The sequence below is a fragment of the Doryrhamphus excisus genome, chromosome 8, assembly GCF_030265055.1.
Source record: "Doryrhamphus excisus isolate RoL2022-K1 chromosome 8, RoL_Dexc_1.0, whole genome shotgun sequence".
Lineage (NCBI taxonomy): Eukaryota > Metazoa > Chordata > Actinopteri > Syngnathiformes > Syngnathidae > Doryrhamphus > Doryrhamphus excisus.
Window position 1 is genome coordinate 3,023,255 of NC_080473.1, and position 24,392 is coordinate 3,047,646.

Here is a 24,392-nt window from a genome sequence, read left to right on the forward strand (position 1 = left end):
TCTTTACTGGCTTCTATTGGTCACAACGTGTTACTGCTATGGGAACACAATGAACCAATCACATGATGTTTGTTATAGACACAATTTGTTTTATTGTCGTGAATTACAAATCTGATCTGATGTGAGTCAACTTTCATCTGGGTTTTATTCTGGAAAGTGCCTATGCTGAGGAGATTTTTTTTAAATTATATTTTTCAAAGAAATGTTCCAATTATTCAGCCAGCGAGTCAGAATGTGTTTCCTGTTGGTGATTCTTCAAATGCTAGTTTTGTAAATGTTAAAAAAAAATCTGAGGATGGCTGATTGCACAGTAATAGTGTTTAGTTGTATCATAGTGAGTCAATTAGTATTTTTTTTTCTCCCGCATTCAAACCCTGATCAATTACCACCAAAACATGATCAATCTATTTGAACACCAACACCATCATTGTTTTAAATACAATCAGACTGGTCACATGGTCGTCTAGTACCGTGATTTATAGTTCTACTTTTTCTTTCTTCATGTGCAACATATCATAACAAAGAAGCATCCCGTTGGTCTTCAGCCATATGGTGTCAGCGCCGCATTCCCACCTTCCCATTTGGATCCTGGCTTAAAGTGCTTCCACAGTCACTGCAGTGAAAAAATGTCCAAACTGAAGGAAGCAAACATCGGGAAGCTTTAGTCTAGTGGCCACCATCGGAAATGCAGGTCACGTGACAGAATATCTTCACCAACTGGACAATCCTTTAGAACTGGATCCATTAGATACAGCCAATTAGCATACAATTAGCCTATGCAGAGTGAGAAGCTGTCAGCTATGGTTCTGTTAAAGTCATCCAGAACCAGTAGAACATGGGTGGGGAACCTTTGATGAAGCCCTCAGAGGACCATACTAAATTTAAGAAAACATCTGATCAAAGTAATGTTTATTATTTAGTAGAAGAGCATGGTGGGCCCGATCAAAGTTGCTCACTGGCCCCACATGGCCCACGGTTCCCCACCCATTGAACAGAAGGTCATTCACATGAGGCCATCTCTCTAAATCATTTTAGGAGTGAGTTTTTTAGTCTTGTCATGTTTACATGAACAGTAGTAAGCTAACAGGCCTCAGTCGAGTCCTGCTGGTCCCAAACGCTTCCAGACGCTTTAGAGAACATCCTCCGGGTTCTCGTGGGCTGACGTGCGGGCTTTGCGTCTGCGCGGCCGCAGCGTGGCGAAGCACGAAGAGGCGGTGAGGGCAATGCGACTCAGGCCCACGTTCAGGCAGTGGACCTCAGAAGTGACCGGAACCTCGGAGAAGAGGGCACGGTCCCTGGACAGCCGGGCCGGACCGCCGCCGTCACTGCTCTCGATGTCCTTGACAATGTTGAGGATCTCCTGGCGCTCCCGCTGCCGGGTCATGCCCCGGATGTTCAAAATGGCAGACACGTGCTTCTTTCTGTAGAGAAAGTGGAAAAAAGCTGTGTTCAGGTCAGCCGGAAGTGACAGCTCCGGCTTTTTTTTTTTTTATTATAAGAACATGAACAATGGCTTCAAGTGCTGGTACCTGACGTCAGGAAACTCTTGCACCAGCACTCCCACCTCCATCTGGATGGATGGGACGTCCTCCAGCTGGATCACCTCCGAGATGTGAGACAGAGCGCCGTCCAGCCAGCTTGATGGAGACTCCTGAAGAACATGTGTTACTACATCACACTCAAACATGTCCACATAGTGACCTCTCACACTGACCAGGTCCTTGAAGAGGACTTTTATGTCTCTGCCTTCGTCTCTGAGGCGGCCGGCCATCCTCTTCCTCATTTTTAGCGACGTGCAAATGATTCGTCCTCGCATGACCGAGCGAAGATATTCCATCACCACGCGACGATGGACCTCCGCCACCAGGAGCTGAAGATAAACGTTGCTGTAATATACGTTTATGTGTGTGTGTGTGCGTGTATGTATACCTGGTATGGTGGATTGTCCATCCTGTGATATTTCTTGAAGTGTTCTTTAATCACAGCTTCAATCTGCTCGTACGGCTCCGTGTTGCTCAGCCACTTCCTCTTCACCAGACGCTCGAAGAAAGGCTGACACACACACACAGATTATCTATACACATCACATCTGTGGCATAAGAAGATCAGACAGCGTGACTATTGCACCAGTGTGTATGAGGCTGGCCACAATAAAAGGTCACTCCAAAGTGTGCCCTTTCATTGTACTGTACGTGTGTCTATATTACCCGGATGTGCAGAAACAGGCGCTCAGACAGGACTCGGACCCCCTGTTGGACAATGTGGTCTAGAGCTTTGTTGGCCCGCTTCAGAGAGTCCTCGCTGGCCGCCAGCTCGCACTGGGCACACCGCTGCACAAAACCTCTGAACACACCCCCACACAGCTTTTTCTTATAAGACAGACGCGATGTTCCAATGTGACTGAGCGAGGTCTACCGCTAGTCACCTGAAGGGGGGGCAGCAGTTGACCAGCGCGATGGTTCTGGACACGTATCCATCCTCGTGATCTCCAAACATTCCACTTTGCATACCTTCATGGAACAGCTCCACTTTACGCTGGAAGCTGAAAGACGACAATGTCCGTTCAGTCTGTGGGCGTGCGTGTGGATGTGCGGGTGTACCTGTAAAGGAAGTCCGCCAGGCCGTTGAGGCTGCACTGAGCCACTCTGGAACCCAAGCTCCTGTTGATGGAGGCGGAACGTTCCAGATCAACCTGAAGCCTCTGGAGAACAAACCATGACATTACGCTTGTGTCAGGAAGACCTTCTATAGGTGACCCAAACAGAATCATAATGCACCATGGTGCATTCAAAGACAATTTGTGAGAATACTCAAAAATATGGTTTGTTATTGCACTTGTTCATTATTCTATTTATTTTAGTAACACTACTTACTATATCTGCTCGAAGCTAAGGCCCCTTGTCTCCAAAACAAGTCCTCCACATACTTATCACCTGATTCTAATAGCCTTAGGCATCTGGGGATGTGGGAGATCGCTTTAGCTTAATTTCTGAGATTACCCCTCCCCTCTCTTTTTTTTATACTTTATTATTTTTTTACACAAAACGTCAACAGCAACACAAACACACTCAAAACAAAAAGGGGGCACTGGACATACATAGTACACAATTTGGCTATCCCACATTCCCTCATGGTTCATGGTGCAATTCGAGTCATTCCCTTGATTTTTGTCCGTAAACAGTGTCCATTTCACCCATTTTTCTCCACATATGTCTTCTTCAGTCCTCAATCTATGTGTGAAATAGTTCCATGTCATGTATTGTGTTCATCACACAAAGCCAGTCCTCCAGTACCAGGGGTCTTGGATTAAGCCATTTTTTGGTAATGGCTTTTTTACCTGCTACCAACATGATTTTATATAAATACCCATCTTCTCTGAACATAGAGTCTCCCACCAGGTGGCCCAGATACAATGTCTCACATGAAAAAGTCACACTGGGCAGAACCCAAACCATATTTGGGCAGAACCAAAACACATGTGAATGGTTGACATTGACTGTACCACACGGACGCCAGCATGGCTGGGTAACTTTAAGATATTTTTGTTTAATTTCTGGTGTAATGAAAAATCTAATTATATTCTTCCAGCAATGCTCCCTCCAGACCCGAGATGATGTTGTGGTGTTTGGGGCATAATCATACCCAACCATTCAGTTTGTTTCAGTTTATTACAGTGTCAATAAAGATCTTCTGTAATTGTTGTTATGACGTCTGAGGCCACTGGAGGGCAGCATCTGGTCCAAATATATGATGATTATGATGATGATGATGCTAAGGTGTGTGTGTGTATGTGTGTGTGTGTGTGCGAGAGAGAAGAGGAAATTGCTGATGTTGACTTTGGCAGCAGCTGAAGGACAAAGTCAGAATACAATCAGAGAACAAAACGTAGCGGAATTCACCTTTACATAAGACTTCATGTCCACAGACACAAAACAACGTGTGTGTGAGTTTGTGTCGCGACAGTAGCCATGGTAACAAAGAGGCAGGATGGTCACCTGTATGATGGTCTTGGCCAGAGTGATGTGATACTCCTCAACGTGCAGTGTCTCAAACCACCTCTTCTCCTCGTCGTCCAGCACCTGACTCAGCTCGGTGGTCACCTTAGCCTGCAGGTTCGTAAATCAAACACACCTCACAACACCGTCCCCAACATTGTCAAATCCCCAGCAGCCATCTATGAAACACCGAAACACCCTGACTCCAGCTCCCATCAATCAAACCCTCCGTCTGCTGTCGGTCATATACAGACACGCCCCTCTAAGAGCTGTCAATCAAAGACGGTGTAGTTGTTGTGTAGTTGTGTCTGACCCTGACAGAGTTGAGGCAGTCCTGTTCCAGTCTGTCCAGCGTCTCTGAAGGCAGCAGAGGTTTGAGCAGAGAGCCACTCAAAGGATCCGTGACGCACAACTTCGCCAAAACGTCCCTGAAACACACATAACACACGTATGATGATATCATGATCCGTTTGTGTGTGTGTGTGTGTGTGTGTCCTACCTGTTGTAGATGTTGTGCAGCCAGTCTAGCAGAGAGTAAATGTCAGTGATTTCTAGCTGTTGGTCAGTGATGGCCTGTAGTCGCCTAGCAACCGCCTGATGGTAGCTCTGCATGTACACCTGAGGGGTTCACAGTTTGTTATTACAAAGTCCATGGATTGACATACTTCATGTTACTTCCTGTCACACCTGCAAGGCGTGGTACTCCTCGGGGTATATTGACACCACATTCCTCTTGGCGGCACCCAAGTCCTCCACCACACGGGCTCGGATGCGGTCCAGATACCCCCCCAGCTCCCCGGCTGTAAATTCTGTCTTCTGAGGCAGCGAACTGTCGGCGGCGTCCTCCACTGCCGCCTTCCAGCGCCGTTTCAGCTGCCGTGGTCTGGACCCACCCGGTACCCCCAACGCCGACTCGCCGCAGGCCCGGTCCAGGTCAGCCTGCTCTTCCTGCTGCAGCACCTGCACTCAAACACGCCTTAATGGCACCACAACTAATCACACCTGTCTGCTGTCGAGACCAGGCTGGAAGGGTGGAGTGATCCTCACCTGAACCACCAGACCCAAGTTGGGACCGGCGGTGGGCGACCGCAGGGATTCCCTCACAACGGCCCACAGCTCCTTCTGCAGCTCTTCATACAGCAGCTCCACGTCCTTCGCCTTCCTGCGGCCGCCGTCTTTGACGCTCGGGCTGCCCACGTCCTCCGGCTGCGTCCCGCCATCTGGCCCGTTACATTCCTGCTCCAGTTCCAAGATGTGAGTGTCGGCCAAGAGGAGGTCCCGCTTCTTGACCAGCTGCAGGATCTCCAAGACTGAAAGTCACAAGGGAACAAGGACTTTCAATAAATGTATAAAAAATTATTATTAATAATAATGGACAAGATTTTCAAGGTACCCAATGAAGTGAAGTCACACTTTGGTGATGGTTAACTATATCTGTAGCCACAGCTGCCCTGCAGTCTGATGGAAAGGTAATTGACGGTTTATAGACGACCTGCTCTATCTCCTGTGCCATCCATTTCTATACCGCTTATCCTCACTAGGGTCGCGGGGATATGCTGGAGCCTATTTCAGCTGTCTTCGGGCGAGAGGCAGTGTTAGGCGGGGTATAGACAAACAACCATTCGCACTCACATTCTTGAACGCCTATGGACAATTTGGAGTTGCCAATTAACCTAGTATGTTTTTGGAATGTGGGAGGAACCTGGAAACTCCACACAGAGATGCCCAAGCAGAGAATCGAACCTAGGTCTTCCCGATAACTGAGCAAACAATTGAAAACATGTTAACAAAACTAGCAAAATATATGTTTATTACCAAATGTTATACTTATTATTCATTCATTCATTTTCTACCGCTTTTACTCACGAGGGTTGCGGGGGTGCTGGAGCCTATCCCAGCTGTCTTTGTGCGAGAGGCGGGGTACACCCTGGACTGGTGGCCAGCCAATCACAGGGCACATATAGACAAACAACCATTCACACTCACATTCTTGAACGCCTATGGACAATTTGGAGTCGCCAATTAACCTAGTATGTTTTTGGAATGTGGGAGGAACCTGGAAACTCCACACAGAGATGCCCAAGCAGAGAATCGAACCTCGGTCTTCCCAAAAACCGAGCAAACAATTGAAAACATGTTAATAAAACTAACAAAATATATGTTTATTACCAAATATTATACTTATTATAACATAATTAAATAAGCAGCTTCTCCTTCACACCGAGAGAAGATAGTTGAGGTGGCTCGAGCATCTCGTCCAGGGTTGCCCAGCCGGGAGAAGGCCCCGGGGCAGACTTAGGACACGCTGGAGGGATTATGTCTCACAGCCGGGAACGCCCTGGTGTCCTCCTGGTAGAGCTGGAGGAGGTGGCCGGGGACCCGGAAGTCTGGGCTTCCCGACTGAGACTGCTGCCGCCGCAAACCCAGTCCCGGATAAGTGGAAGAGAATGGAAAGGAATGTAATAATCTAATGCACGGGCATACTGTATGTATAATATCATGAGGCAATTTTGTATGTCTATTCATATACAGTATATTTGCTGAAAGAAGTATATTTGCTCTATGAAGTAGCCATAACAATAACACACATTTAACTCCGACAATCCGATCCAAGGCACATTTACCTGAATGTGTGTGTGTGAATGTACAAGTGTGTAAGGATGTGCAGATGTTTGTCTGCCTTGGCGTCAACAGAGGAAGACAGGATGGCACACACACACATGAGCGTGCGCACACACACACACACACACACACACACGGAGAGGAAGAGCATCTCTTAAAGGGAACAATGTGAGCACGACATGGCAGGCTTGAACTTTCCACCCATATGCAGATGTTTAAAGGTGGAATGTGGTGGTCCACAGCACTCTCATGTCCAGTTCCTGCTCTCGTAAAAGGTCAAAGTTTGGTCGTGAGAGTTGTGTGAGTTATTTAAGGCATTGCCGCTTTAAACACACTGGCAGACATCTTGGCTGCTGGCACAGGAAGCCACCGTGGATGTATTATTGTGTTTATTTCCATCACTGTGATGCTGAGCGTGTCAGTCAGTCGATAACAGGGCGGGGCCACAGTAAGGCGATATCACGACACTTTGAAAGCAACTCCGAGCCAGACGACGGACGCGTGCACCCTCCGCAGAAACACTGCTGGTATTGTTCAACTTCAGGAAATTTCTTACAGCTGGAGGAATGAGGCCCCGCCCACCATCACCCACTTCCTCATACTAACACACCACCATCTTTAAGACACTATCTTCAAGCCCTCTGTATCACTGTGGAGCTAGCGACTGCTGAGTCAGCACTTCTTTCCACGGCCACCGGAGGCAGCACACACCCTGTCTGTGCAGCAATTTAAATATCATCAAAGTGTCGCTAAGGATGTTGGATGCTGTAATTCTAGCGCTTTCCCCAAAAGAAATCCATATCTATGTTCTACTTTTTTGACTAATAATAGGCCATAGTCAACCACAAAACAGCAATTATTTAATTTTATTAGTTTTACCATTTTCACTTTAATATATTTTAGACAACTTTTATTGTTGTTTTTCTTAGGGTTCTTGTTTACAATCGTCCTTCATTTATAGCGGTTCCTTGGATTCAGCGTTGATAAATGGAGTATTTTCGTAGTTACACATAGAACGCCTATTTTAGAGCCTTGTAGACATGGAATAACACCCCTATAGTCACCTTTTCCTCTTATTCATTGTTCACACCACATTGCAACTCAACACAACAAGATTGTGAGCTACCGAGCTAACCAGTTAGCCTTGAATTTATTTCTTCTAGTCTTAAGAAGCCAAAATATCACTGTGGCTGCTTAATACTTTGTCCTCTCCATTATGGTCCTTTATAACCATCATTGACATTTGCTGATGTAGTCCTGTTTGTTTCTGTTGTTCTGTTATTGTCATTGCAATTGTTGTTGTTGCTGTTTTTGTTCTCTCTCTTTGTATTGTCCACCTCTTGTCCCCACACTCCCCTCTCTGTTTTCTTTTTTTTTCTTTTCTATCCCCTCCAGCTCCGGTCTGGCCGCTCCAAATTTGCATAGCAAAAAACATCAAGTAATACTGCATATACCAGGGAAGGTGTAGTTAACACATTGACACAAAATTGTTTAGCATGTAGGGGCATTTAGATCGATAATACTATCCGCCCCAATGGCTGGACAAAAGAAAAGCCCAAAAAAACATACCACTTCCACATGGAACAAGAGGAGACATGCCATGGCTGAGGTCATGACTTCTTGCAGTGTTAAGGTAAAGTAAAGTAAGATAATGTTTTGTCTCATTACTACCGCCTAGTGAGCAGAATACTACAAATCACTTTTATGTCAATGTTACTAATAATATACCACCGCAAAACAGTAACCATTTCTTCATTAATTAATTTCCGAAAAAGCACAATGTCACAAGGACGCAATAATAAACCACAATATTGTGAGGGACTATTGTACTTGTGTTTTTAGAATGTGACGAGGGACAATTAAAAAAAACAAACTATTTACACAGGCTGCAAATCAATAGCCATGGACGAGCACTTTGTAGTACCACTGCATCCTACAGGGGGTGGTAATGAGTCCAGTGAAGCATAAACATAAACCACTTGCAAAGATGATTTGTGATATATTTTCACTTCTCGTGCAAAACAAATATGACATTTTGTTCATTTTGTTGTCTTTATCTGGTGTATTAGGCCAGGTGATATGCTGCCCCCTGCTGGTGCAGGCCACCTCCACAGGACGGTTTGTACTAAGCGAAAAGAACATGGAATAAGAAGCTGAAGGTTGTGTCAAGGATGAAGTCAGCCTCAGGAATGCCGCCTTGGGAAATAAAAGCGCTGAGTCAGAAGCAGCTCATGTTCACCCTCAGAGGCAAAGATGATCATTTACATTTGATGTTTACATTAATGTATATTTTAAAAAAAAGTAGTGTGTGTGTGAGAACTGAAGCAGTGTTTGCATTGTAATGTGAACTCTCACATTTTTCTCTACGTTAGCTTCACCACCCCACAGTTCCACGCCAGGAAGGCCACATCTCCTCCACTGCACAATCTCAATGCTCACTATTGCCTCTAAGTAGACCAGGGATGTCCAAAGTCCGTCCTTTGCAACACGCAGTTTATTTTTATTGGTCTGCTCCACTTTCTAACATCAAAAATTAAAGGGGAGCTGCACTTTTTGGGGAGAATTTTGCCATCATTCCCAATCCTTATGTGAAAAATGAACATATTTCATGTAACAAGTTAATATGAGCTGGCTAACAATGCACATCATTGGGATCCAGCTATTTTGACTATGAAGAAAAACCTCACATCCATGCTGTGATCATGCATTAACACGTACACTAATGATAACATGTAATAGTTGCAGCATCTTGCCCTATTTTGATGATTTAAAACACTACCAAAACTTTCCTGGGGCGCATTTATACAGATACTTTAGCGTCAAAATAGGTATTTCCCATGAGGTCAGTTGTTAGCTAGCTCATATTAACTTGTTTTCTCGGGCTAGAATGCACAGAAAAGGGAAAGAAAAGTGTTCACGTTTCACATAAGGATTCTGAATGATGGGCAAAATTCCCCTTTAAACAAGAAAGCTTTACAAAGTACAGTGGAAGATGGAAAGTAATGAGAAAGAATTGGAATGGTGACAATACTACATTCATTCATTCATTCATTTTCTACTGCTTTTCCTCACGAGGGTCTTAGGGGTGCTGGAGCCTATCCCAGCTGTCTTCGGTTGAGAGGCGGGGTACACCCTGGACTGTTCGCCAGCCAATCACAGGGCACATATAGACAAACAACCATACAATACTACATTTTGTGCTCTATATGGACTCCCAATTTAAAATAAAAAATGAAAGACCAGTTGAAAAAGTGCAAAGATTTAGCTAATATCTTGGCAAAACGGTGGATTCAATGTCATTTTCTGATGATTTCTTGATGACAAAGGCAAAAAAAGCTTTTTCTCCTTGAACACGGTGGGATTATTGAGGCCTCTTTCAGCCTGTCAAGACTTGATCAAGGTTGTTATGGATGCCAAGCGTAGCCCAATGACCATCATATCTGAGAGAAATGGCTAGAACAAAAGGCATCCTTAAAGGCCTTGTCTTCTTCAATGATATCCCACTTGAGATGTTTTCCACGTGGCACGTTGGAGAGGGCGCCATCATGATCCTTCAATGGAACAAAGAAGCTTTAGGTTGTGCAGGGGTGTCAAAAGGTACATGGCTATGTGGAGACTGAAGACCCTCATCTGTGAGGTCATGACAACAACGGGACAACGCTACACTTCACACCGCCTGTCTGACAATGGACTTCCTCCAGAGGAATAAGGTCACTCTTTTGGAGCATCTTATGTTTCCCCCTCGTCTAAATCCAGTTGATAACATTTGGGGTTGCATGGCAAGGGAAGTTTGCAAAAATGGACAGTGGATGTTCTGCGTGAAGCCATCTTCTGGCACAACTAGTATCAAGAATGTTTACTAATTCAAGAATGACGCAGCTGCTTATTACAGAGCTCTTTTTAGGGCGGGTTATGTGTTTTTCAGCTTCAGTCTGAAACTTTAGATGAGCTGATGAAGAGCTTATTTCACTTTAATGCAATAAATTGCTCAGTCAGATTTTTTTTTGTCTCACTCCCATTTCTTCTTTTTGCATTTTGAAGAGTTGGCACTTTTTAACTCACAAAGTTGGAAAAATAGCTGAAATAGAGCGACGTTAATGCTAAAGATGAGTCATAAGTCAGAGTGATTTGCCCCTTTTATTATTCCACTGACATTACATGACACACTGTTCATTGTCGTTTCCTCCTATATGAAGCTGATAAATAACTTGAAAATAACTTTAGGCTGTCAGAGTGCAGGACGTCACCCTGCAGCAGTAAAACTTTTACGGCAGCGGCGACCTCCGCCAAGACAATGAAGGACGCGCTAATGATTGACTGCTCCCGTCAGGCTCGATGTGAGCGAATTATCAACGCGCCGTGACCCAGTGCCTGTTACGCAACGCAGACGCAGCAATCGAGTGTCAAGGAAGCAGGTGACATCGCCATGACAACCGTTAAGTCAGAGCTTCTGCCTTTTGATGTTTCCCAAACACTGCTGACATTTATACCTATAAAGTCCAACATTATCTCCTCCAGCACGCTTCCAGGGTCAAACTGCGGACCAGAAAGAGACATTTCAGTATTAGCTTTGCGTGACTGTGGGAGACGTTCTGTTCTGCTATGCTGTGTTACGTTCAACTTGCTCCTTGTTGACAGTACTTGAAGAACATGCTGGTTCTGAGGTGGAACCCATGCACATGTTATCGCGTTGTGGCCATCAGAACCACGCAGAGAACATGTCTCCATGCAGGTGAGATGTTTGAAGACCATAGCTGCATTCCAGCTGTGCAGACAAGCTAACGTGCGTGACGACAACAAGTCGGGGTCAAAATAGGGTCGGACCTTGTCAGCACTTGTCAAGGTTGTTTGACGGCCACGCAGGCCAGGTAGGTGCTCTTTATGTGAGCTGGGTGTGGTGTATTTGCTGGTGTGTAAATGGTACACAAGGCTGATGAAGGTCCAAACAGCCCGGCGCTGTTTAGCAATCACACACAGTAATCTGATCGTCTCTTGTGCTGCGTCTGGCAACAACAAGCCCGCACTTGAACATCCACAACTTTCTCAAACTGGTAAGTGCATCATTTGACTTCCAACGGCAGCTCCTCTGAGTTTCTTCTCCAAGTATCACATGCACAAGACCATGTAAAATGTTTTGAAATTAGCTTCAGAGTTTCCCACAGGACTGCAATCTATTTGTGGCTGTGGTGGGTTGTCAAAGTAGCTTCATTGGCCATGACGCAGATTCCCAGTGGGAACAATGTGTCTCTCCTACCTGACAGGGGCTCCCTGGGCTTGACCTCCTCTACCGGCTCCTTGGGTGCCAGCGGCTCCTCGGGGCTCTGCGAGGAGTGGTCAGCTCCGGACTCCTTCTTCGTCTTCCCCAAGCCCACCATCTTCATGAATGACACGCGGCGGCTGGTGGAGTCACACTCGCTCTCTGCACAGTTGAGCTCACCGTTGGTACGAAAGCTGAGTGTCTCACGGTATTTCCCTGCAAACCTGCAAGAGGCGGTGGCGTCCATTTGACTTCAAGGCATCAGTAGGCGAACGACCTCTGACAGTCATCTTCTTCATATTATGTGGAGAATGTTGCGCGCTTACCTGAGCAGACTTCCCTCGGAGCTCCTCCTGCCTCGCTTCTTCTTCTCCCCGGGCGACGGCGTCCCCTGCAGTGACCCCTGCGGCGAGGATGCGGTGCTGTCTTTGCTGCGCGCCGACATCCTCAGGTTCTTTCCCAACTTTCCCAAACTCTTCAGGGGGGACTTGATTTTGAAGGAGCCTTTCCTCGAGCCGCCTTTGCCTTTCTTGCCCTCATTGGCCTCGTTCTCGTCTTCCTCATCCTCAAACGGGTTGCGGTCCCCGGGAACGTTGCCGTCCAGGAAAGAGCCGCCCGGCGACCAGTGGTTGCCATGGCCGCCGTCATCATCGTCGTCGTGGTCGAAGGGGTTGTGGTGGTGGGGGTTGATGTTGAGGCTCATCCTGCGTATGAACAGGGCGTTGTCGAGGGTCGGACCGCCACCCTTCAGGCGCACCGGCAGGTTCTTGAGGATGGGCATGGTGGTGCGGGGGGAGGGGCAAGAGGGGTGGAGGAACCTGGAAGAGTTAACAATTTGAATTTTAGAAATTAGCTAAAACCAATACAATTATTATTATAACGGTGTGCCGTTGTACTCCAGCCCGATAACAGTTGAAAGCTTTTCGCACAAATTTGGATCGAACTGAACTATTCCCATCAATAAATATCATCTTTTTGAAGCATTTATAAAGCATTACATTTGACTGATAATTCATACAGATAATACAGTGGACTAGTTTGTGTTAAACCAGTGATTACGCCCACGTTGTAAAAGGTTTTCATAGTCTCTCATTTGCGGTTGGACACATTTGACATGTTAACAAGATAAAATGTCAGGAGATAAAAGCCATAAGAAACAATCGCTTGTAAAACGTTGCTCACACCCATCAAGACAAAGAACGAGAATGAAGGAATCAATTGTTTAACTTTCACACCTGACAATAAAAACCAAAAGAAATCCTGCTCTCTGATTGGCTGCAGGAGCATGGGTGATAACAATAAATTCACACATGTGTCATCTTGCACAAATACATATGTTTCGGTAACCATAGCAACCAAGTTAGCAGCAATGTAACGCCTCCAGTGATAAAGCTCCTGATGTTCCTCATAAAGTCTTCAAACATTAACAAGGGCTGAGCTGGGATCAGAGAGACAAGTATCTACTGACTCACACGGACGAAAAGAGGGCGCGACTCGCAAAATATTGTCATTTCTTACATTATTTCTCAATATATTTCACAGTTAATTAACAAAATACAGCAAAACCTTTCATTCAATAAGGAACACAGACTCGTACAGGCCACACGGCCCAGAAGGACTAGCCTGAATGTAGCCTAGCGGAATTACGGTATTAGTACACCTTTAGTAGACTGTGTCAAAATAGAGGATTTACATGCGAGGGCCAGAAAAGCTAAATCAAGCTAAGGTAACTCGCGATAACTGGTAAACAATGCTATGTTTCAGCTTAAACCAATAATAAGAACAGCATAGGCCAGTCTAGTTTGTCCCAGCACTTTTAACAAATACCATGATTTTGTTCAATTATTTTTCAATATATATTCATAATTAATCGACAAAATATTCCAAGACAGGGGAATAAAGAACAAAATAAGGAATGAAGATTAAAAAATTGTGCATACATAAAAAAACATGCAGAGTAAAATATGACACTAAGACAGGCCCCGGGGGGCATTTGTGGCCAGCGGCTGTTTTGCGGTTGGTCTGCGACATATTCAAAAAATTATAACTTAAAGAACAAAATTGCAGTAATTTTACAAGGCTAAAGTCAAAATATTGAGAGAAAAAAGAAGTAATCTAATCAGAAAATGTCATATTTCATTTTGAAAAAGTGGTAATATTATGAGACACATACAAAACAAAAATGACAACTTCATTTTTGTTTTGTACTATTACTATTAGGTTGTGGAAAACATCATAATGTTCAGCAAATAAAGTCAGAATATTATGAGAATAAAGTCACAATTATGAGAAGAACAAAATTGGAACATTTTAATGAAAAAAAATATAGAAGAAATGGAAAAAGAGCTGTAAAAGTATCAGGTCAAAATATTATGGGAATAAAGAATTATTATTACACAAGGTACAAAATGTAAGAATATTTAAGAAGAAAGGTGTGGTGAAAGTGATTGTTGCTGTCCGACCAGTATTTTATACAAATTACAACCACACAACCCAGACAGACAAGCTGAAATTTAGCCAAGCTAAGCTAATATGTTAAAACAAAGTTATGCTGGCAAAGTAATCAAATATGTTAGTTACTGGTACATTTCTAGGTGGCAAATTTTGCCTCCTGATGCTTATGGTTGTATAAAAATAGAGAATTTCAATACGAGGCTATGAAGGAGCCCATAAAAGCTCAGCTAAATCAAGCTAGGCTACGCTAACTGGCTAAAATACTATCAAAAACAAACATTATTGATTATTTCTTAATATATTTCACAATTAATCATCGGAATACACCAAACCTAAAACATTAGTGTAGTATCACACCGTTTTTGTGACAGGGTTATTCCAGAAAAAAATTAAATAGTAATTTAGCTTGTGCTTTAGCTTGTATGCTAAGTGTACAGTTACAGCTTGTCTGCAACACTGAAGATGACAAACAATGTCTAACATCCATCACTGATGAACACTGATGAAAAAAAAAATTATTTCAAGTTTCCTACGTGTGGCTTAAGGAATTCAAGGTGTGTGTGTGTGTGTGTGTGTGTGTGTGTGTGTGTGTGTGTGCGGATGTTGTTGATGTGATCAGTTTCCAGTCTCACCAGCTCAGGACACACTGCTGCTGCCAGAAATAGACACACATACACACACACACACACACACACACACAGAGCGGGCAGGACGGAGTGGGAAGCCGTTGTGCGGCGTTGGTTCCATAAATACCCAGCAGCCCCGGCGGCAGGTCAGGAAACCCACGCTGTTTTCTTCAAGAGGGTCGCAGGGCATCACGGAAGCTTCTGGACACAAACAATGAAGCGGAAAGGACAGCGATAGTGTGACGGACAGAGCCCCAGCACCGCTGGGCCTCTGCGGGGCCCGGCCCGGTCCAAAAAGCAAAAAAAGAAGCGGGGGGCAAGGGGGCGCCACTGAGACGCTGCTCCGTTAATGGAGCACAAAGTACACAACTCAGTCAGTCATCATCATCAGTCATCCCGAAACGTCCTCACAGACAGTGAAGGTCAAGAGGTCGCCACCTTTCAACGTCAGCAAACAGGAAACCAGGAAGACAAGACGATAGCCAATCAGGCGACAACCCAAAACTCAGCCTTGACCTCCTCCTCCTTGTGTGTGTGTGACGATAAGGCGCTGATGTCGAAGGAAAAACAACACAAGACAGTCGACTAGCACAAATAAGTCATAAGCACTTCCTGTTCAAACGTTATCATTTCCTATTCAGCTCATATTTTCACATGCCCCGTTTCCATGGAAACAAGGACCTTCAAAAGCTGATTCATGAAATATCACTCGTAATCTACTACAGTTCCACTATACTGGCAAATGAAAGAGGTCAAAGTTGGTAATTTGTGACCTTTTGTGACCTTTTGTGACCTTTTGTGACCTTTTGTGACCTTTTGTAACCACGCGTGCCATGAGAGAACTTTCCAACGTGGTCGTTTGCATCTCAAACCCAGTCTGAAAGTTCCCATCCAGCTAAGGCTTTGTGTTCCTGTCAGGCACTCCTCGTTTGCTTCACAGTGCATTTCCATCAAGCGAGGGGAGCATCCTGACAGTGGAGAAAGATCTTTGTTGTGTCAGACCAGAGCACAGGTGTCGAAATGGACTCGAGTCACAATTTCACTGACTTTGGACTCGACTTGGCAATATCACCAAAGACTTGGAAGCCGATTGGACTCTGGACCTGACTTGGACTTTTAGTCTGATGACTTGAAAATGTAGTCACCTAACATGACCGTTAGTAGGTCATTTCCAGCGAGACAAAAACATTTTTCCCACAGAATCTACCTCATTGAACGCATCTGTTAACATGTCATCAGGTTTAAGAACAAACAAGAAGCGCCAGCCTGCTGGAGAGCGGCAGTGATTAACTACTGAGGAAAATGTACAAATGATGAGGTCAAGGTGTTTTATTTGGTCAACACTTAAGTGCTTAACACGTGTAAGGACTCAAACATTTCAAGCCTAAGACATCGGCTTTGACTCAGCCTGTCTTGCCTCGACTTGAGATTTGGGATTAAAGACTTGAGACTTGCAAAACACTGATTTTCTCCCACGTCTGCACGAAAGCATGGAGACACTTCGGAGCCTCACGTGGATCAGAACAGATTTGTGTGAAGAAGACGCAGATCGGCGTGATCAGCCTTGATCAATAAGTAAAAGCAATGATTGCTGGACTGGAACCACAGACTAGCTTAGCATTAAGACTCGGACAAGACAGAGAAGTTAGATGGTACGCCCAGAACTAGAACATTCTGACCACTTGGTCCTCCAGCAAGGCAGTGAAGGACGGCAATACCAAACAAGTCTGCCTCAGGGGTCAGCGATCCAGATGTTTCACGTCACATTGTTTCAACCTTCTCCAGAGAAGATCCTGAAACTTCCTGTCCACTGTCCACTTCAACATCCCATAATAAGACCCACACCAGCCACACCAGCTAGCCTGCGGACTGACATTCCAAACTGATTCATCCTTTGTCATCTTTGGGACTTGAACTAAAACGCAAGCAAAAACATTTGCTGAGTGTCCTCCGAAAAGTCACACCATCGGAATGACGGTGGGCAAACACGGGGGCACACCCAGGATCGCACTCTGACCCCAAAAGAAGGATAATTTCATCAAGCGCTTATGGTGGCCACGGTTTGACACTGGGACAGATTATTTCTACTCCTCTGAAAAACAAACGGTTCAATTAATTATTTTTAGTGCAAAATAATAAATCAAGGAGAAAACTAAAATTGTGCTCGGGGGCCGAGATTGCACTCATGTCCTTTGCCTTAAAGCAGTGCTTCTCAAATAGTGGGCCCCCCCGGGGGGTGAGAGGCTTCAATTTAATGCAGACCTACCAACATGTACAAATTTATAGTACATTAACAGTACTCAACATGCAATTTGACTTTTGAGGGGGGGGGGGTCCATGACAGAAAATACACTGCACTGCATTAAAGGGGAGCAGCTGTACCATTACAGTAAGACATCAAATGTTGTCATTTAACAAAACAACTCAAAAAATCAACAGAAAAAATGGAAATAAAGTCAAAATATTAAGAGGAAAAAAGCTGTAATCTAACAAAAAAGCTGTAATTTTATGTTAATAATGTCGTAATAAAATAATAACAATTAATTCATGTAATTTCATTACCATAATGTTGAAACATAAAAAAATAATAATACATAATAATACGTATTTTAGAAACAAACAAATCAACAAATAAACATTTTTGAAAATTGGGATTGTGGAAAATGTTTACTATAATAAAGTCAAAATGTTATGGGAATGAAATCAAAATTACAAGAAAAAGTTCAAAATAGTTGGAAAAATAAAAAAGAGGGAAGTTGATACTATAATGGGTTATAATAGGAATATCACAAAGCTGAGACGACATATATACTCTATAACCTCTTAGCATGTGGTGCTTTACAAAATATTAAAGTGATGCTTGATGGAAAAAGATCCGGACATCCTTTGCAGCAAGACCAATTATCAGCTTGTTGGTGTCCATGGCAACCGCAGGTGAGTTTCAAACAGGCGCAGTTTGATGCTAGCAGCTAGTTAGCATGCTGCGCTCAGGTCAACGCGAGCAAACGGTGACAAAGTTCAGCAGTTCAAGAGAAGGTTCTGTGATTTTCATGCGGAAGTGAAAAATGTCAAAGTCAGCATGCCCAAAAATAACCCCCAAGGGAGGGGAGGGGGTTTGCATTTGTTCCCCTTTTTCATACATTCCAGCTTTTGAGTCCTTTCTGGCTCATTCATTCACTTTGCTGGCAGGAAGTGGACAGATGAAAAAAGGACGGATGTGACCTTTCAACTGCTTTCTCTTTCATGTGCCAGCGAATGCGGCGCCCGATAAAAGCCCAGCGTGAACACGTCACACACAAAGATGGACGCCTTTCTCCACGTTTTCCATCAGAGAAAATTCCCATGTTGAATGTTTGGCTGAGTCATCCTGCATGCCAACAACATCCATTGTGCAGCTGAGTCAATCATTCATAACATAAACTGCCCTCACTATTTTTTTTTCTTAGGTACATTAGGTACATCCGCTCATCACATCTAATACATTTGCTTGAACGTTGCTCCGAACCTTTTACCCAGAGGGTCCATATTAAAATATCAAAAGATGCTGTGATATTGTTATATATTTTTCTAAATGTTTCACAAAAAAAATACAGTTTGTGTTATTATTAGTATCAACATTTTTCATTGTGCCTATTTTCAATTTTTTTTGCTAAATAGTATTTCTATAATGTGCCACGGGCCAATAAGAAAACACATGTTGGCCCGCAAATGGCCCCCGAGCCATATATTGGACACCCCTGCAGTACACAATAATACACAATACATTGTTAAATGACTAGCTAACCAACATTATTATCTTTGTAAAGGCTGACATATGTATTTGTAAGTTTGTTGATATTCGTCTAGCTAGTTTTACTGATGTTCTTCTAGCTACATTTGCTGATACTCTTTTGGCCATGTTTGCTGATACTCTTCTAGCTACGTTTGCTGATACTCGTTTGGCTAAGTTTGCTGATATTCGTCCAGCTATGTTTGCTGATGCTCTTCTGGCGACGTGTGCTGATACTCTTTAGGTGACGTTTGCTGATATTGTTCTAGCTACGTTTGCTGATACGGTTTGGCTAGTTTTACTGATGTTTTTACTCGTTTGGCTAAGTTTGCTGATATTTGTCCCACTATGTTTGCTGATGCTCTTCTGGCAACGTGTGCTGATACTCTTGTAGCTATGTTTGCTAATACTCTTTTGACTCAGTTTGCTGATACTCTTCTAGCTCAGTTTGCTGATACTCTTTAGGTTACGTTTGCTGATATTGTTCTGGCTAGGTTTGTTGATACGGTTTGGCTAGTTTTACTGATGTTCTTATAGCTACATTTGCTGATACTCTTTTGGCTATGTTTGCTGATACTCTTCTAGCTTCGTTTGCTGATACTTGTTTGGCTAAGTTTGCTGATATTCGTCCAGCTATGTTTGCTGATACTCTTCTGGCTCCCTTTGCTAATACTCTTTTGTCTCTGTTTGCTGATGCTCTTGTAGCTATGTTTGCTGATACTCTTTTGGCTCAGTTTGCTGATACTCTTCTAGCTCTGTTTGCTGATACTCTTTAGGTTACGTTTGCTGATACTTGTTTGGCTAAGTTTGCTAATATTCGTCCAGCTATGTTTGCTGATACTCTTCTGGCTCCCTTTGCTAATACTCTTTTGGCCATGTTTGCTGATACTCTTCTAGCTATGTTTACTGATACTTGTTTGGCTAAGTTTGCTGATATTCGTCCAGCTATGTTTGGTGATGCTCTTCTGGCGACGTGTGCTGATACTCTTCTGGCTCCCTTTGCTAATACTCTTTTGGCTCAGTTTGCTGATACTCTTTTGGTTCAGTTTGCTGATACTTTTTAGGTTACGTTTGCTGATATTGTTCTAGCTACGTTTGCTGATACGGTTTGGCTAGTTTCACTGATGTTCTTCTAGCTACATTTGCTGATACTCTTTTGGCTATGTTTGCTGATATTCTTTTGACTGTGATTGCATCTGATACTAAGATGAACATGAAGGTTGTATCACAGGTGCACATAAGCACACCGTCCTGCTTGGCAATGCCGCTGCAGTGTTAGCTATTAACCTTCAAGTGCAAACATGATTTTAGGCCAAGAATCAATACTCGTGTTGACTTTAAGACCACAAACGTGTCAAATCCAACACCAAAGTGGTATTTTCCCATAAAATGAACAACGATATCAGGACATGACATGGAAAAAAACAGCTCAAGTGCTTATGACAGTGTCTGAGAGGCTGTCAATGATCAACAAGCAGTGAGTCAAACTATCTTTAAGATTGTGTCTGAGATTTCCTGTAAATTTAAACACAGCATGGTCCAAATGCAAACAAATGCCAACCTCATAATCAAGATTTTGACGTAATTAAGAATATTTTACGGTCACACAGCACACAGTCCATTCGTAACCACCACAGTTCAAGTGAAAATGTGATGTTCACTGACACACACGGACTTCATTCATTATTTCTTCAACTCTTCACATTCACTCATTATTATTATTATCAGCTTCTAACATGAATTCGTCATAAGCAACGTCTCCTCTACGTTATGCACTTTCCCACTCTTTTCATAAAAATACAAAAACAGGAGGAAAAAAGTCTAACTTGCGGGGTTCGAACACGCACACTCACCGCTGCGAGTCATGTTGTCGGCTAAAAGCGGCTCAAAGTGTCATCAGAAGTCATCATATGATTGCTCGATTAGGCTCGGTTCCCTCAGCGGTTAAACGCGAGTGAACCCTGCACTGTGCTGCGTTTAAGGGCTGTCGGACATGTCGCAATTGAAAGTGGGAGGGCCCACTCGAAGGTCAAAGTCGAATTGGGCGTCTACGGGTTGATTGGGTGGGTCAATAGAACAGCAACACGATAGAACCATTAGAACCATGTACGACTACAGTATGTACGGGTTCCTTGAACACATCACCAGTCTGTCAAGGGCAGATGTAGTGAGAGGACACATCATTAGTGACAACTTTGACTACTGATTCTGGAGGTCACATGGTTGTCCTCTAAATTAGCCCCTCCCCCTTGCAGGAAAAATACAAAGTCTTCATTCTGCCATTAGTGAGCGAGTGTGTCGACATTCCTGGCACTGGCATTAGCCGCTAAACACACACACACACACACAAAACATTCATTTCCTGGTCCCTTACTGGTGATGATGATGATGATGATGATGTACTAGACCAGTGGTTCTCAAGCAAAGAAAATATTTATTATACTTCATATTATATATACTTATATTTCATATAGGTACTTAGTGTTATTTATATTTATATTTATATTTATATTTATATTTATATTTATATTTATATTTATATTTATATTTATATTTATATTTATATTTATATTTATATTTATATTTATATTTATATTTATATTTATATTTATATTTATATTTATATTTATATTTATATTTATATTTATATTTATATTTATATTTATATTTATATTTATATTTATATTTATATTTATGTTTATGTTTATATTTATATTTATGTTTGTATTTATATTTATATTTGTGTGTTTCTAATTTTATCTATAGATTATTAAATTTAATATATTTATGATTATAATTTCTAAATGATTTTTTATATACTTTTTTCAATATTTTTTTATTTTTATTAAATACTTTTCTTTTTAATAATAATTTGTATTACTTTTTGGTGTGTGTAATCAGTAACAATAAACATACCAGGGGACACATATGAGATTGAAACATTAGATCACATATTTCCATATTTCCCTATTGCATATTTTAAATAGCAATTACCACCTGGAGCGCCTTTCAGTCCACCCACATTTGAAAACCACTGTTCTAGAAGACGATGCTGTGACACACGTGTCATCACGTTCTTTCATCTTCTTCAGCGTTATCTCTCTCATCTATACACTATTCCCCGTAGCCATCTCACAAACACACACTCCTTAATACAACATCTCCAACGTCAAACTGTTTGGAAGTCAAACAAAATATGCTTTGATATATACCTCTAAAACATGTCTGATCTCGAAAGCCCACTGCACCTCCCCAATAGCGCAGCTCACATCAAAATATGTACTCAAGTTAAAATAGATTTTGCATGCTTCTTCCAAAATAAGGAGAAATGTTAATCCATGATAACAAAGCATGGGGACTCATAGATCTAATTGACGGACATGGTGAGGGATTTTCTAATCTTGGCATGGTACAGACGTGTACCATGCGTTTAGCTTGTGTAGGGCCAGATACAAAAAAAATGAAAGGGTGCATAGGTGAAAAAGCAGTTGGAAAAAAAAAAGCAGTTGGAACCGATCCTATTGATGTTGTTTTTATTTAATTTTCCAAATATTCCACTATCTTCCTAAATAATCTTTGTAAATGTTCTTCTCATAATATTATGATTTTATTCCCATAATATTACAACTTTTTCCCCCAACCCAATGTTCCAAAAATGACTTTAATTTACTTTTTCACTTTGTAAAAATATCATGACTTAAACTTTAGCTGTATGCTACTAGAATGACATTATTTTTATTCATTATATTAGGACTTCTTGTAAACTGTAAATGGTCAAACAGTCATTTTTTTCCTCTTTAGAATAAAATTTTTATTCTAATATTTTGACAATATTTTTCTTGTAAAAATTACAGCAGTTTTTTTTCCATTTCGGCTTTCTTCTTGTAATATTATTACTTTATTCCTATAATATTTTTACTTGACTCCAATAATGTCACATCTTTTCCTCCAACCAAATTTTCCAAAAATTACAACTCTATTTTGTGTTGCTTGCTTTTCAAGTTATTTTGACTTTTTCCTTTCAAATTCAATCTTTGTGCTACAAAAATAATATAATTTTACCTCATAATATTACCACATTATTATCATAAAATTGCAACATTTTCTTGTTACAACATTTTTCTTTAAATATTTTGACTTTATTCCTGTAAAATACTGCTTTGTCAAATTATATTTTTAACACATGCCAAAAATGGCCCCCAGGGCCGCAGTCTGGACACCCCTATAGGCTAGCGGGAATCATGGGTAGCAATAGTACCAAGGAGAAGCCAGAGCTTGAAAACTCTCTTTCCTGGTTAATGTCTCTTGTTTGGGAACGCTTGGCCTTCCTGATGAAATACAATACGTCAAAGGACAAAGACAGAAGAGGTCGCAACTTGGTCACATTGGGTTAAAAATTAGATGCACTGGTCCATTGATACATATATGGCATCAAACAGAATGACATACTTGCTCACAGTGCAACAAAACCTAAACACAACACATCCACATCAGGTTAATGCATCACATAAATCAACAACTAAGCTCTAAACACAGCACGCAACTTAAAACTGTTGTTTCAATTACCCGCAAGGCATGCTGGGTAGTCCAGCTGCAACAACAATATCAAGGGTGAACAATAAAAAATTGGATATAAAGAGTATGTTTACTTCTCCGACGAGCTCCTCAACATATTTTGCAATCAAGCAAAGATGCGAGTACCACAAGCTACCCAGCATGCCTTGCGGCGGGAATATTTGTATGCCCACATGGTGCAGTAGGTAGATTTGTGCATCGTGTGTGTTGACGTGTTGTGTTGTTTGGATGGCTTTTTTTCTAAGCTACAGATTACATTAGACAACTTTGGCAACTCAACCATGTGATATTTTACATTTAAAAAAGTGAATAAATGCTGCAAACTGCTCACATAAAGAGAGAGTTGGTCACGGCCATCCAGTAAACAGGAAGTGTCTCCCACTTCAACTTAGAATTTGTTTACTTTGTCCAAACATACATAAATAGCTAAATTCTACCACATTCCACAAGGGGCGCCAGTGAGTGAGTGCATGTTGTTCATGCTGATGTCTTCACTGTCTTTTATTCTCTGGCATTCATTCATTCATTCATCAAGCAGTGAGGACTTACGATGGCGCCGCTTACCTCACTTCTTCTTCTTTGATGACGGAAATATTCCAAGATGTTTCCTCACGACTCAAACATCTCTCCACCAGGACGCCTGATGATGCTCCTCTCTTTTTTCCCCTTCTCCTTCAGGTGGTGGTTCAGGTTCTGCTCGCCTGGGCTGGTTCCTGATCGTCTCCTCTGGCGCCTTGTGGGGCTCTTGGAGACTTCTGCTCCTCATTTCCTGTTTGCTTTATTTTCTAGCTGCAACAGGACATGGTCATCCTTTCCTCTTCCTCCCCTGTTGACACACACACACACACACTCATATCTGATGTTCACAAGTGTGCAGAAGAAGTCTATAAATAAGTATTACATATTATATCATCAGTGGACGATAGCACTTACGGTCACACGGTCACCAGAGGGCATGTTGGTATGGTGTATGGGGATTGCTATGATATGCTGTGATGTATTAGCTGCTATTTAATGCATTGAAGTCATTCATTAGACAGAGCTGATGTACCAAATAAAGTGTTCATGTGGGTTTAAAATATAAAAACATCCCT

General features: G+C 42.4%; 1 protein-coding gene across 2 annotated transcripts; it reads right to left on the minus strand.

Annotated features, from left to right (window-relative positions):
* Positions 1-68: 68 nt before the first annotated feature.
* Positions 69-24,057, minus strand: exoc3l2b (exocyst complex component 3-like 2b). Of its 2 annotated transcripts, none has more exons than XM_058079584.1 (15): positions 23,863-24,057; positions 12,201-12,692; positions 11,872-12,098; positions 5,043-5,305; positions 4,683-4,955; positions 4,495-4,613; positions 4,309-4,423; positions 3,996-4,106; positions 2,601-2,701; positions 2,426-2,542; positions 2,208-2,343; positions 1,930-2,052; positions 1,715-1,870; positions 1,530-1,651; positions 69-1,421 (listed from the first exon to the last, which is right to left on the minus strand). In XM_058079584.1, the coding sequence occupies exons 2-15, from the start codon at positions 12,653-12,655 to the stop codon at positions 1,130-1,132; spliced, it is 2,610 nt and encodes an 869-aa protein (XP_057935567.1). In that variant the 5' UTR covers positions 12,656-12,692; positions 23,863-24,057; the 3' UTR covers positions 69-1,129. The 2 variants fall into 2 exon arrangements, with proteins under 2 accessions (XP_057935567.1, XP_057935565.1); XM_058079582.1 differs by lacking the exon at positions 23,863-24,057 and adding an exon at positions 20,577-21,094.
* Positions 24,058-24,392: the final 335 nt, after the last annotated feature.